The sequence below is a fragment of the Marmota monax genome, unplaced genomic scaffold (genome assembly GCF_021218885.2).
Source record: "Marmota monax isolate L192 unplaced genomic scaffold, Marmota_monax_Labrador192_F-V1.1 WCK01_AAM20220418_F8-fsc00012, whole genome shotgun sequence".
Classification (NCBI taxonomy): domain Eukaryota; kingdom Metazoa; phylum Chordata; class Mammalia; order Rodentia; family Sciuridae; genus Marmota; species Marmota monax.
The window spans coordinates 1,037,195-1,053,316 of NW_026695227.1; the positions used below are offsets into that span (position 1 = coordinate 1,037,195).

The 16,122-nt window shown below is 40.0% G+C and overlaps 1 protein-coding gene across 6 annotated transcripts in view; it reads right to left on the reverse strand.

Moving 5' to 3' along the window:
- Positions 1-7,617: 7,617 nt before the first annotated feature.
- Positions 7,618-16,122, reverse strand: part of Mansc1 (MANSC domain containing 1) — a 37,456-nt gene continuing 28,951 nt past the window's right edge. For all 6 annotated transcript variants that reach the window (XM_058576167.1, XM_058576168.1, XM_058576165.1 and 3 more), the window contains one exon: positions 7,618-9,254. In XM_058576167.1, coding sequence (XP_058432150.1) covers positions 8,323-9,254 — 932 coding nt within the window. In that variant the 3' untranslated portion in view covers positions 7,618-8,322. The remainder of the gene's footprint in view (positions 9,255-16,122) is intronic.

Below are 16,122 nucleotides of genomic sequence, written 5' to 3' on the forward strand. Positions count from 1 at the left end.
TTCCAAAAGCGATTAAGTGGTGTAAAAAATACAAGTTACACTCTAGGCTACCAGGCAGGTATGTGATTTTTTTCCTCTGGGATAGTTGGACCCCTCTCTCTCACCTTTAATTTTCCAGAGAGACTGAATATACAAACAGTGGACAATGACCAGACCATACATGGCTGTAGAAATCTGGCCCACACCCTCAGTAGCAACCAGCTGCGAGTGCCAAACCGTTTGGCTTCCAACTCAGGATTCCTACCCCCTTTCCAACTCAGGACCAACCAAATATGAAAGCAAACTCGTCCTCCCCCAAACCAATCACATAAGATGCCTGACTTCTTGGTAGCCCACCTCCCCCTCCCCATGCTGATCCCCTGCAATCCTGGCATCCACAAAGCCTTTCCTCTTTCACTGGAAACCTTTCCCACTCCCCTCCCTGCCTTGAGTCTCTGCCAAATGCAAATAACGGTGGCTGACTCCCTCAGTAATGGCAAGCCCTGAATAAATAGCTTGTGTACTCACTTGGGTTGTCTTCACTTATTTCTACACCACTGAATGAATAATAAAAGATGTTTTAAAGCCAAGTTATAAAAAGAGCATCAGTTATTAAACATTTGTAAAGGCCTTTACAATCATTTTAGTGTACCTCATAAACACCTCTCAAGTACCGATATCCCCATTTTAAAGCTGAGAAAATTGAGAAGGAACCATGAGATTAAGTGGCTTGTCCAGAGCTAGGAATGAAACATAAATTTTGAGGTCTGTTGTTTATCCACTGAGCCTGGGCTGCACTTTGGAATCATTACCATTTTAAAGCATTTGACTCTGGGTTCAGTGAATATTAAGAAGTAGATCACATTTCAGCCTGGCAGGCGCGAAAGTATTGTTTTTAGCTTGTTTTTCTAAGTTTTAGTAGAGCACATATGGGCTCCATTAACTTTACTATGTAGCATAATTTTGAAGATAGTTTCTTTTCCAATTTTTTTTTCTGTCCCGTAACATTTTAAAGTTTAGCACACACCATCAACTCTTGGTATTTGTTTTCTCAAAGTTTTGCCTTTTCCTCTGTGCTGCGGGTGGAGGGGGTCATAAATCCAGCCAGGTATATGTTTTGTGATTATGGCTGGGGATGGTTTCCAAAGTTATGTACATGCCCCAAGTTTTAAGATTGCAGATTGTGTTGATTGAGAAGGATATGAAGAAAACAGAGACTTACAGCATCTAATTGGAGCATAAGAACTCCTGTCTGGAAGGTAGGGGTAGGTGGGAAAGATGATTCTTTGTAGCTCCTTGATGTATGCAAAAGGGCAGCTGTCCCTGTCCCCTCCACTTGAAAAGAAAGCTGTGTAGCAGCCCCATGTGGCCTGGGTGCCACTGTACCTGGTCAACCTAGTGTGAAATACCCTTCTGGATTTTTAGGAAACACTGGCTGAGATTAATAAATTTATCACATGTATAGTTAATTAAATATTAAATAATAACATCCACTGACTTTCTGGGGTTTTTCTACCCAGTCCCTGGAATCTTCTCATTCACACCTTTTCATCCTCACTTATAAACTCATGCACTAACTCCAGATTTGATTTCTTCTATGTTATCCTTTCCAATGTCTTCAGGGTTTTTTTCTTTTAAAGTTATTATGCACAAACATGCATAAAAGGCCTACAGGTGAATGTGATCAGGTAGGTGTTATGATAGCTGGTAAAGGTTTCCTTATTTCCTTTGATAGTGAAGCAAGCTTTTGGGTGTTGTAAGTACAAAAAAGGTCTCAGAAGATATGGGCGGCTCAAGCCAAGCCTGTCTATTCCATGTGTCCTTATTTACAGAAGCCACACCTCTGAAGGCAGAAGAGATGCTAGAGGGAGATGCTGGAGGGAAATGCTGGTTCTGGCCTGAGAAGTTGAGGAAGTTGAGGGTGGAGGAGAGAAGAAACAGCAGGATGAGGCATAGGCCTGGCCTATGAAAGATCCTACCACTTGTAACTCATCCTTCTTGTCTGGCTGCGTTTGGTTTCTGTTCATGCCATTAAAAAAAACATCAAGCCCTGGGAGTCCAGAGATGTTAAAACGAACTATCTTTATTGATCACTTTCAATGCACAGGCCAGGAGGACCTGTCACAGCAGAAAACACCAGGTGGAGAGGTGGAAGACCTGGTTGGACAAGTCCTTTAGCTCTCCAAGTTGCATGTTTCCTATCCTTTACAGCACTGTCATTAGGATTAGATGAGGGGAAAAAAATCGGTATGATCCATAATATCAAAAAATAAATGACTTTAACAGATAAAAATAAGTGTAACAAGAGGTGCTAATCTTCCAGGCACTTTCAATATTGCCAGGAAGACAAATTATACATAGTAAAAGGTGAAAGCAAGCTGAGGAAAATGGTGCACACCTATAGTCCCAGCTATTTTCGAGGCTAAGATGGGTGGATTGCCTGAGTCTAGGACTTCAAAACCAGTCTCAGCAACACAGAGAGACTCCATCATAGAAAGACTCCATCTCAGAAACAAAAGGGAAAACAGATATAACACTGCAGAGATAATTCTGTTGGCCCTTGATAAAGACAGTATTGTACAACATAATTATAGAATTTAGTCTTTAACAAATCCTATAAATCTTTGTTTCCTTCCTCCCTCCCTCCCTCCCTCCCTTCCTTCCTTCCTTCCTTCTTGTGATCCTCCTGCCTCAGCCTCTGGAGCCACTGGAATTACAAGTGTGTTGACTGTTTCTTATTAAGAACAGAGCAAATACAAATGTTTACAAAAGAAATTGTAATTTTGCATAATATATATTGAGATTGAAACTTTAAAGTGAATCCTCCCCCTCTGAATGCCCCAGTGTGTGTTCCGAGAGGTACTATTTTTATAGTACCATTCACATTATATATATATATATATTATATATAATATATATAATATATATATATGTATTTATAGTACCATTCATATTACTGTGCAGTGGAGAAATATTGAATGGGCTGGCTGGAGCACTAGGTTTTAATTTGGGCTCTTTCACTGACTGACATAGTTGGGAAACAAATAACAGATTATGAGCTTTGTTTTGGCTCCAAAAAGACTCTAAAATTACTTTAATTATAAATTAACCAAAAATATAAGGGCACAAAAATTTATTCTGTTGGCTAATTATCTCCATGGGCTAAGTAAACTGTGCTGTCTCAGCCCTGAGAGAAATGAACAAAATCAATCAATTGCTTCTCTACCAATCCTCCAGTGTCTGGTCTCAGTTAAAATGAGAGTATATACTTTATTACTGCGCACCTGGATTTTATTCCATTCTCCTAAAACATCCATGTAAGTGGAGTCTTGATTGAATTTTCTCTTTATGATATAGAAGCTGTTGCACACACAGCCAACTCCTATTACTGCCCATTGCTGAAAGGAACGACCTTCTACAAATAGGTTTTTAAATTCACTTGAGATCATTTATGGAGTGTCGACTATGTGCCAGACACACTATTAAGCATAGATGCAGCAGAGAAACACTATCAGATCAGTCTAGCAGTGTAATATATAAACTGATAGAAGATACTATGGAAGTATTTTGCTCATGGTATAAATCAAGTGCTGTGTCAGAAATCCAGGAGGAATAATACCTCCCCTGGGAGAAACTGGAGACAATGTTGAAGGTGATGTTTGACCTGGGTCTTGAGGGATGAGAGGAAATTTGTCCAGTGAAGAGGGGAAAGGGCAGAGGGAATAGCATGGCTCATCAAAATGCTTGGCATATTTGAGAAATGATGAAAGGGGTTGTGTAGCTACAGCTCAGGTTTTGTGAGAAAGGAGGCAGATGGAGAATGGTTAGATTGGAGCTGGAGCATGGGGAGGCTTGCTATGCCACACTGAGTTGGTAATCACCCCTATACGTGGTAGGAAGGCACAGAGCATAATGTACGAGTTACTGCCCGGGTGGTGTTCTTTTAGGGGAACTTGAAATTGTGTGGAGGAAATGTGTGACATGGGAACTGAGTAAGGAGACGCAAGTAGGGTGACAGGACATTTTGCACTGCTACAACAGAATACCTGACACTGGATAATTTATAATGAATAGAGATTTATTTCTTACAGTTCTGGAGGCTGGAGGTTACAGGACTGGATCTGGTCAGGACCTTCTTGCTGCATATTCCTTCCTGGAAGGCAGAAGCTCCAGAGCACATAGGTACATATGCATGAAAGAGAGAGAGAGAGAGCAGGAGTAGGAGGGAAAGAGGAAAGGGGACCAAACTCAACCTTTCAGGAACCCATTCCTGCAAATACTAACCCACTTCCATGATTGGGCATTAATTCATTCATGAAGGTGGAGTCCTATGGTCTATTTGCTTTTGCTTTTTTTAAAAAAAATTAATTATTTCATACATGACAATAGTGGAATGCATTACATTCATAATTATCCATTCACAGCACAATTTTTCATAACTCTGCATATAAAGTATGTTCACAGCAAATTATACCATTATACATGAGCTCTCTTATTGATTTTTTTCATTACAATTATTAATACACCTTTTTAAAATATTTTTTAGTTTTAGGTGGACACAATATCTCTATTTTATTTTTATGTGGTGCTGAGAATCGAACCCAGTGCCTTACGCATGCTAGTCCAGCACGCTACCTCTTGAGCCACATCCCCAGCCCCTTAATACACCTTTATACCACAATTTATCATATCTCTAATGTTGTGCTGGGTATCCAACTCAGAGCCTTGTTGGTGGTAAGCATGAGTTCTCCTACTGAGCTGCATCCCCAGCGCACTCTGTTCATCTTGAAGTCCCCATGTTCCCAACACTGTAGCAATGGAGATTAAGTTTCTAACACATGAACTTTGAGGAGCACAGTCAAACCACAGCAAAGACCAAACAGGAGGTGGCAGTGGGAATCACTAACTTTGAGATGCAGCTTTCAAAGAAAATGGGTATTGGTAAACATTGGATGTGGAGGCTGAGGCAGAAGAGAAAATAGAATGTGACTATGAAGTTGCTCAGTGCAGGAGAGATTGGGTGGCAGGTGGTACTATTGACAGATGAAAGGACAGAGGGGAACAGAATGGTTCTCTCTTCTGGAGTGTGACCCTTAGCCTTGGCACATGTTGTCAGTGACCAGATGAGATGATGGGCTCTCAGTGGCTGAGAAAGTGAATGAAACCTATTCCAGAATGAAACCACTGACCTTTGAATTTCCATGCTTTTGGCCCAAGGTTATCATTCATCCCAAAACTATTTAAAAGGTGTTATCTAGAATATGCCTTGTCTACTGCAAACCATTTTTTTGATTCACTGTGTATCATTCCAAATATAAGAACTTAGAGAATGAGAACTCTGGAACCAGACCACCTGGGCAAGTGACCTCAGGCCAGTCACTTATACTTCTCTTTTTAAAATATCTTTATTTTTTTAAATGTGGTGCTAAGAATTAAACCCAGTGCCTCACATATGCTAGGCAAGTGCTCTACCACTGAGCTGCAACAGCAGCCCCACTTATGCTTCTCTTTGCCTCAATTTCCTCACTTGCAAAATAAGGATAAAAAATCTTCAAAAAGTTATTGTAAGAATGAAATGAGTTAGCATATGCAAGTGTTCTAGACACCTAGTGTAAGGATCTCATAAGCATTTGCTATCATTATTAAGTAATGGAATACTCAACTAAAAGCAGAGGTGTTAGAGATTATCACAGAACAAAATTAACATTGGCAGTTCCATAGTCCATCCTGTCATTTAGCTAAGGCATTGGGGACCAGTCCCTTTCCATATCCCATTGCTATATTTAGCATGTTAATGTTTATTCTCTCATGGCTGCAGTAGCCCCAAGTATCACATCCATCATCCCAAGCAAGACTTAAAGAGCAAAGCTCTTTTTTGCTCCCAAGCTCTTAACAAGCTTTCCTAGAAGCCCCCATCAGGGTTCCACTCACCTGGAGTATAACCAACCCTCACTGCAAAGGGAGCTGGGAAAGAGAATCTGGCACTTCCAACCTGCAACAAAACAGGCAAAAGTGGGGCTGGCTGTTGGGTAGATAAGTGGTAGCTCTGCAATCTGGAAGCCAAGGAGTTTCGGGTCAGGGGTAATGGAGAAACCAGAATGCAGCAGTATTCATCTGGGATGAATAAGCTATAGACTTCATCCTTTAGTCATTAGCTGTTTTAAGCAGTCTCTCAATCCTGGGTAAGTGTCATGTTGGTGAATTAAGAATTTTTTTTCTCTTTGAGACAGGGGTCTCATTATGTTGCCCAGGAGAGACTTGAACTCCTGGGATCAAGCAGTCCTCTTACTTCAGCCTTCCAAATAGCTGGGACCACAGGTGGGCACCACCACACCTGGCTGAAGAGAGGATATTTTTGATCAGGGGGTCCTTCCTAGTCTTCTCACCTGTTCTAGTTTGCTACCATTCCTTCCAACAAATCAAAGGAGAGGGCTCATGATTCAGCGAGATTTGTCCAAGAGGCCGAGTAGGCTAGTCACTGTTAGAGCCATCTGAGAACAACCAGTCACAGTGGTGCATTCCTCTAATTTCAGCTACTATTGAGACTGAGGCAGGAGGATGGCTTGAGCCTCAAAGTTCAAGGCTATTCTGGGCAACATTGTAAGATCCCATCTCAAAAATAAATACATACCAAGTGCAGGAATCTTCCCCCCCTTAATTTTAGTCTTAAATTATTCTTCTCTACAACTCACATCTCCACAGTCTCTCTCATCTGAACTACTAACTACTACAGCCTCCTGTCTAGTCTCCCCATCACAAAGATCCCAAGAAAGTGAACAGAAAACAACAGGAGAACCAGAATCTTTTACAAACACCCACAGAAAGCCTTATTTTCACTCTTCAAATCCATTATCAAAGAGAGGAGACATTTTAAAATTCCAAGGTGCTTGGTTAACTAATCTGATTCTGGTCTACATGTAGATATTCAATAAGTACTTGTTAAATTAAATTGACTCAAGATTTTATTTATTCAACCTACTTAAAGCTTATGTAAACCCCTTGGAGATTTGTGTCAAGCTGTTAAGCTGCAAAATATATGAAAAGTAGTATTTTCAATAGGCTAGCTTTCCTCTTAATATGCTTTATGAGCTTAACCATAAACCAAGGGGAAGGGGGAGAGGCAGCTGGAGAGCAGAGGGAATGGAACAGGTGAGGAAGGAGGAGTGGGAAGAGAGGAGCCCATTTTTGTCACTGTCTACATTTTTCTCCATGGCTATGCTTATTAACCAGCTACTGCCCTCTAGTGCTCACTGTATAAACTGCTCATCTGAAATTCATTTTTATCTTAATCCTGTTTATACCTGAAGAGCCCAAACTTCTTGTTTTAGAGAAAAACAGACCCACATCCAGAGAGATGACATGTCAAATTGACCTAGGTGGCCTCGTAGACTCAGTTACCCCAACTTTAACTTGTCTGGCAAACTCTTTTATAAGAATTTCTCAGAAATTTCAGTAATATCAACCAATAAAAATTATAGCATACTAATATAAGTATTTTATATTACTTCTGATGCTGTTCCAAATAAAGCTAAAATTGGCTGATGGTGATGTTTAGAAAAAGAATTATAAATAATACTAGTACATCTTAAAATTAGTACAAGTTAAGAAAATGTTAATACAAAAAGAACAGACCCCAAATGGATTTGGCCATTTATTAGAATTGGTTTTAATCATTGTCTCCATATAGGCTGATATTCTGCTAAAAGTTTCCCAGAGGAACCTCTTTGCTCCTTGACGGGAAAAGAAGGATTTGTCATTTTAACTTGGAACACATATTTTCATCATTTCATCATATTGCTGGTGGGAATAAACTGAAAGTTATCCAGCTGGACATGTCACTTACAAGAACATTACCGAGTAACAAAAGATTTATTCAAATATTTAACTGGAAGGAAATACATCTGGAATAAGTTTTATTGGAATTCATATAAAAAGAAAATCAATCCATTAAAACTAATATCATAAACAGTCGACTTTATCTGGAACCAGAAATATTAACAGATTGGAATCTAGATGTCCTAATCTTTATTCCTTGCAAAAAGCCAGCTGAATTTCCCAATTTATATGGCAATCACACTTTATTACTTTAGGTAGAGCTTTATTTTCAGTCAGTATTTTAGAGACAGATCATTCAAATTACCTAATTCGGTTTCTTTTCTCCCTCCTTCTCAAAAAAAAAAAAAACAAAAAACAAAAAACAAAAAAAACCAAGCAAAAAGAAATTGGTAAGGGACATTTTCTGGTATTCAGAATACAATCTCCTATTGAGACCAGCAAGTCAGCAGAAATTCACTGCATTTGGCTTCCAATTACTAAATAATCAAGAGATAGCTACTTTTGCCTTTAGATGTCAACGTAGATTCCATTGATCAAGTAATCAAGTCTTGAGTACCGTTTCCTGCGGAGGGATTCTGAGAGCATCCTGCCCAAGATGATGAGGCCTATCACCAGGAACAGAACACCAAATAGCAAGGTACCCATGAGGAGCCACTTTTCAAATGGAAGGCTATATGGGCTTTCTGGAACTCTGCTCAGTGATGAACCACCTACGCTGGCCTTCCCCTTGTCCTGAAAAGCAGTTTTATTTGTGGCAGAAGACTCCACATTTGACCAAGAAAGTGTAGCAGATTTATGCCCAGACCTTATGTTTGAAGTCAGCATTTCTCTATAGGGCACAGTTTCTGAGGTGCCTGTCAAGTCTGTAGATGCTTGAAAGATGGTAATTGGAACCGCTACTGTAGTTTTAACTTGAGGTGTAACCATGGCATGTGTAAAAACTGTAGAAATGGGGGCTCTGGTCTGCTGAGAGGTGACAGTGGTTACAGGTGGAGCTGTGGTGACCACCCATGGTTGGAAAGTCACAGAGGGTCTCACTGAAGTACTGGTCGGTAGAAGAACTGCAGGTTTCAGAGGAGCAGAGGTGTCAGGCAGAGAAGCAGCAGCAGCCCCTGGAGCTGGGAAGGTAGCTGCATTTTCAGGCAGTGGATGAGCTATTTCTAGTTCTGAGGAAAACTGTGAATTCGGAGAATGGACGTTCTCTTTATAAACAGGGACCCGTGTAGTCGTTTGATCAGTCTTGAATAGTTTCTGCAAGTGACCCGGGGATCCAGACTTCTGAGAAAGTGCATCTCTCCATAAGAGATCAGTAGGCTTCAAATTACCTGTCAGAGGAGGGAGAGTGCGAGTGACCGCTTGTGAAGACTGGCCATGGAAGAGATCATCTTCTTGTGCTAACTCTTGGTGTGGCAAATCAGTTCTGGTCAAAGATGGAAAATCTGAAAATGTAAACAAAAGGAGACTTAAATATGTCCATGCTAGGGTGGCTTAAAAAATATGTCACAACAGCTTGTTTAAACTTATCTTCAAACTGATAACCGATACTTGATTTTTTTTTTTTTTAAACTGGAGACTGAATGCAGGGCCTGGTGTGCTAAGAAGCAAGCACTCTACCATGAGCTACACCCCTGGCCCTGATACTTGATATTCCATTGAAATATGTACAAAAAGGAAAAATACAAGTTGCTAAATCAGAATCTGATGATACTGCCTCTCTGCCCGATGCTGTGGTTTATTTCTACTCTGATGGAACAGAAGAAATGTATGGAGGCACTTCAGGTGAATTAAGAAAAAGATAGGAGCAGTAAAGCAGGGGGCTAAGAGGAGCTTGGCATGGGCAACAAGAGGGTTAGGAAGATGGGGATGGTCATGAAGATGGGGCTGGGGCAAGGGCAGAGAGCTGGGCCAAGGTGACAGGAGCAAATTGAGGACTAGCAGGGAGGAGGCTGCTGTGAGGCACGAGCTCCTGCAGAACATAACAACTGGGACTCAGATGACAAGTAATTATTAGGACAGATTTCATAGCATGGGCACAGGGCAGGCAAGAAAGGCTACGTAGGAGCAGTGGGAAAGTGAGGTGATGGGTTCAGCAGGGAAGAACTGAACTGTGATTCCTGTGATGTCCTTTAACAGGAAGGAGGAGAGGGCTGGATCTGGTCTCAGCACACTGAACCAAGGCAGCAGCAGAAGGTTGATCACATTTCTCAAGCAAACACCAGGGGTACACAGTTCCAGCACTGTACTTAGGAGGAAGGCTACCTGGGAGATTTAATTTTGACTCTCAAAGCTTAGAACATTATAATCGATGGTTAGGAGGAGGATGGGATAGACATACTGACAACCAGAAGAGCAGAAAACCTCATGGTCCTGATTCCTGTGGAGGAAGAACCAGCCTCCGATGTGCTCCTGCTGGAGAAAGCTTAGACTCTGGCTCTTGATCACACACACCATCTATCACAGCTCAAACCAGAAAAGCTTGTTCAGGTAATCGAGGGCAGCAAATGATCATCTGAATTACTCTCTATTACTCTGCTACTTGGCTAGTCATTTTGCTTAGATCAGAATTGCAGAAAACACAAGGAAAGAAGCTGAGGAATTTCCTGGCTTTTATTGGTTGACTCCCTTCTTCCTCAAATCCCATCCATCTCAGTTTTTAAACTAGTTCTCCCCCATCTCCTAACAGATCCAGGGGCAACTTCATACTTATAATATTCTGTGGCTACTCTCTAAGCCTCATACCCCTAGGTGGCCCTTCAGAGCTATCATTTATCAATCTATGTAGGACAGGGCCAGCAAACTATGGATCAATGGCCAAGTCTGGCCTGATGCCTGTTGTTGTATGGCTTATAAACCAAGAATGGTTTTTACATTTTTCAAATGGTTGGAAAAAAGCAAAACAAGACTAATATTTTGTAACACATGAATTATACAATATTCAAATTTTAGTATTCATAAATAAAGATTTACTGGTACACACATATATTTGTTTATATGTTATCTATCTATGGCTGCTTTTATATATGAGAACAAAGGTGAATAGGTACAAGAGATCATGTATGCCCACACTGCTTAAAATATTGGCCTTAAAAGTCTAAAATAGTCAAACTTTCATAGAAAACATTGGCAGACACCTGCTCTAGGATATAGTACTCTAAAGTAGAATTTGGATGCCTGAATTTCCTTTTTCCTCTAACAATGCAGAATAGGAGCACTTTTAGTACAGGTCATGTTCACATTCATAGCTTCAGCATCAGAAAACTACCTGTATCTTTAGAGAGAATTCAGGTATTAAAAAAAAAAAAGACTTGGGCTGGTGCTGTGGCTCAGCAGTAGAATGTTCGCCTAGCACATGTGAGGCACTGGGTTCAATTCTCAGCAATAAAAATAAATAAATAAAAGGTACTGTGTCCAATTACAACTAAAAAAAATATTAAAAAAAAAAAAAAGACTTGATGGGAGTAGCTCAATGGTAGAGCACTTGCCTAGCATGCACAGGGCCTTGAGTTTGACCTTCAATGCTTAAAAAAAAAAAAAAAGATAATGACACAACAAGTTTCATTTTAAAGCTTGAGGGAAAAAAAGAGAAACTATATAGGTAAATACGCTCTAATGTGTGTGATATCAAAAGGCAAATAAAGCCATTGACAAGAATGATTGAAATAGTCTTTTCTTTATCAAGCATGCAAATTCAGAAATAAAGCAAAGCCAAGGCCTTTTCCTAAAGTAATATGTAATACATTTTTTTTTTTTGGTACCAGGAATTGAACCCAAGGTACTTAACCACTGAGCCACATCCCCAGCCCTTTTAAATATTTTAGAGACAAGGTCTTGTTGAGTTGCTTAGGGCCTTGCTAAGTTGCTGAGGCTGGCTTTGAACTCAAGATCCTCCTGCCTTAGCCCCCCAACCAGCTGGGATCACAGGTGTGCGCCATCTTGCTCAGCTTAGTCCCATTTCTTCTTTTTTTAATTTTATATTTATTTTTTTTTAATTTTAATTTGTTATATATGGCAGCATAATGCTTTACAATTCATATTACACATATAGAGCACAATTTTTTTATCTCTGGTTGTATACAAAGTAGAGTCACACATTTCGTGTCTTCATACATGTACTTAGGGTAATGATGTCCATCCATTCCACCAACTTTTCCTACCCCCTTTCCCTCCCTCTCCTTTGCCTTATCTAGAATTCATCGAATCCTCCCATGCCCCACCCCCAACCACATTACGAACCAGCATCCATAAATCAGAGAATCTTTTGACATTTGTTTTTTTTTGGGGGGGATTCGCTAAATTTACTTAGGATTATATTCTCCAACTCCATCCATTTACCTGCAAATGCCATGATTTTATTCTCTTTTAATGCTAAATAATATTCAATTGTGTATATATACACATTTTCTTTATCCATTCATGTATCGAAGGGCATCTAGGTTGGTTCCACAATTTAGCTATTGTAAATTGTGTATCTATAAACAGCACATCAATGATGTGGCTGTGTCCCTGTAGTATGCTGTTTTTAAGTCCTTTGAGTATAGACAGAGAAGGGGATAGCTGGGTCAAATGGCTGTTCCATTCCCAGTTTTCTAAGGATTTTCCATACTGCTTTCCATATTGGCTGCACCTATTTGCAGTCCCACCAATAATGTCTGAGTGTGCCTTTCCCCCACATCCTCGCCAACACTTATTGTTGTTTGTATTTTTAATAACTGTCATTCTGACTGGAGTGACATAAAAATCTTAAAGCAGTTTTGATTTGCATTTCTCTAATTGCTAGAGATGTTGAACATTTATATATATATATATATATATATATATATATATATATTGATTGAGGACACAGAGACTAACCTACATAATTACAATTATCTTATATTAGACAAAGGTGTCAAAAACATACATTGTAGAAAAGATAGCCTCTTCAACAAATGGTGCTGGGAAAACTGGAAATCCACATGTAACAAAATGAAATTAAACCTCTATCTCTCACCCTGCACAAAACTCAACTCAAAGTAGATCAAGGACCTAGGAATTAAACTAGAGACCTTTCTCCTAATGGAAGAAAAAGTAGGCCCAAATTTCCATCTGTTGGATTAGGCCCCAACTTCCTTAATAAGACTCCTATAGCACAAGAATTAAAACCAAGAAGCAATAAATGAGATGGATTCAAACTAAAAAGCTGCTTCTCAGCAAAAGAAACAATCAGTGAGGTGAACAGAGAGCCTACAATTTGGAAACAAATTTTTACCACACACACATCAGAGCACTAATCTCTAGGACACATAAAGAACTCAAAAATCTTAATACCAAAAAGGCAAATAGTCCCATTTCTTGATAAGATTCTTGTATTGGAGGGTTGGGGTTGTGGCTCAGTGGTAGAGCGCTTGCCTAGTATGTGTGAAGCCCTAGGTTCGATCCTCAGCACCACATAAAAATAAATAACCAAAATAAAGATATTGTGTCCATCTACAACTTAAAAAAAAAAAAGATTCTTGTATTGGCAAAGTTCCTAGAAGCACAAAGGGATCTCCACACCTGCTCCATTTACCTCTTCCACTGGTGTTTGCACTGAGGCGTGGCACTTTCTCTCAGTCACAGAGATAAACCATAGAAGGAGCTGAGAAACAGCCCTCTGCTCTCAACTCTTTTGAGTTTCATTTTCCAATAGACTTCACTGAGTCAAAAAATGAAGGACTGGGGGCTGGGGTTGTGGCTCAGTGGCAGAGTATTTGCTTAGCATGCATGAGGCACTGGGTTCAATCCCCAGCACCACTTAAAAAAAAAAAAAAAAACCTAAACAAACAAAATAAAGGTATTATGTCCCTCTACAACTAAAAACATTAAAAAACATAATAATGAAGGACTGCCTGTCATCCCAATGACTCAGGAGGCTGAGGCAGGAGGATCATAAGTCTGAGACCAGTCTTGGCAACTTAGCAAAACTCTGTCTCAAAATTAAAAAGGGATTGGGGATATAGCTCAGTGATAGAACACCATTGGGTTCAATCTCCAGTACAGCCTCCCCTTCACAAACAAAGAGCGACTACTTTATGGAGATTAGCTAATGTAGATTAGCTGAGCAGAGTTCCAATCTGTTTTATTTCTGAATTCTATTCTTCCAGTCCTGGGTAGAAATTACATACCTTAAAACTATAAAAAAAGATTAAATAAACCAAACTGTGATGGGTTTATAGAATGAACAAAGTCCACTGTCATCTTTCAAATTTTCAGTCTGTAAATATTTGTCAATTGAATATAGGAAATAAGAGTACCTCCAGATATAAACCATTAAATATATATCTACATTGAATTTTACTTCAAATAGGAGTCAGATAATTTTTTCTTTTTTGGTACCAGGAATTGAACCCAGGGCACTTAACCACTGAGTTATACCCCAGCCCCTCCACCATTTTTTTGAAAGAATATTTATTTTTTAGTTATAGTTGGACCCAATACCTTTATTTTATTTATTTATTATTTATGTGGTGCCGAGGATCGAACTCAGGGCCTTGCACATGCTAGGTGAGTGCTCTACCTCTGAGCCATAACCCCAGCCCCCTGTCCCTTTTTAATATTTATTTAGAGATAGGGTCTCACTGAGTTGCTTAGCATCTTGCTTTTTGCTGAGGCTGGCTTTGAATTTGTGATCCTCCTGCCTCAGACTCCCGAGCTGCTGGGATTGCAGATGTGTGCCAGTTGCCTGGCCAAGAGATAATTTTTAAAAATACAAACATATCCTCTTGTTCAATATGTCCCCAAACTGATATTTCATTATTTATTTTGGTGGTACTGGGGACTGAACTCAGGGCATCATGAACGCTAGATAAGCATTCTGCCACTGAGCTACACCCCACTCTTTTATTTGTTTATTTTAGTTGTAGATGGACGTGATACCTTTATTTTATTTATTTTTATGTGGTGCTGAGGATAAAACCCAGTGCCTCACACATGCTTGGCAAGCACTCTCCTACTGAGCCATACCTTAGCCCCTCCTCCTTCCCCCCGCTTCCTTTTTTTGTTTGTTTGCTTGTTTTTGGGACATGGTCTTGCTAAGTTGCCCAGGCCAGCCTTAAACTTGCAATCTTCCTGCCTCAGCTTCCCGAGTAGCTGGAATTACAGGATCATGCCAGTAATTTTTTAAAAAATATTTTTTAGTTGTAGTTGGACACAATACCTTTATTTATTTATTTTTATGTGGTGCTGAGGATGGAACCCAGGGCCTCACACATGCAAGGCAAGCGCTCTACCACTGAGCCACAACCCCAGCCCAGTAATTTGTTTTTAATGGGGTACTCTTGATCTATCAACATAGGTATATTCATAAATAGAATTAAGGACATAACTTGTACACACACTGTATATATAAACAGTTCTTTGCATGGTGCCACTTTGCCCCTAAATGTCTATCAATCTGCTCTGGGCTGATGTTGCCCCCTGGTGGCTGACATAAGAATGGTTTGATTCTAATTCCACTTCATCGTCTCACACTTGCCCTTTCCTTCCTTTCCCACTGATGAGGATCTTTATCACATATTTCCTCTTTCGTAGTGCATTGTAAAATCAACAATATTATAGAAGCATTATAAACTTTTTTTTGTACCAGGGATTGAACTCAGGGGCACTTGACCACGGAGCCATATTCCCAGCCCTATTTTGTATTTTATTTAGACACAGGGTCTTACTCAGTTGCTTAGCACCTTGCCATGGCTGAAGCTGGCTTTGAACTCGTGATCCTCCTGTCTCAAGCTCCCAAACTGCTGGGATTACAGGTGTGCACCTGGCAGAAGTATTATAAACATTAAAAAACAAACTCAACTATAATTTCCACCATATTCCAGAAACAGATTATTATTTATACAAAGCATCCATGCTGCATGCTCATGTTTAAAGGAATAATTGATATAGCAGGTTTCCTGGCTCATGAACAAAACTTAAACACAGACTCACTTGGGAGACAAAGTGATGCCATCACCCAGGCTGTGTCACGAGCAGTATCATTCCCCAAAGAACCTTATACTTAACTGGGAATGGTGGCTCATGCCAGTAATCCCAGCAGCTCATGAGGCTGAGACAGGAGGATTGCAAGTTCAAAGCCAGCCTCGGCAACGGTGAGGTGCTAAGCAACTCGGTAAGACCCTATCTCTAAATAAAATACAAAATAGGGCTGGGGATGTGTCTCAGTGGTTGAGTGTCCCTGAGGACAATCCCAGGTACCCTCCTCAGCAACAAATAAAGAACCTCACACTTAACGCAGGCAAGAGAGAAACTCTTGATTCCACTCCACCTCTCAACCTTAAGACTTTTCTT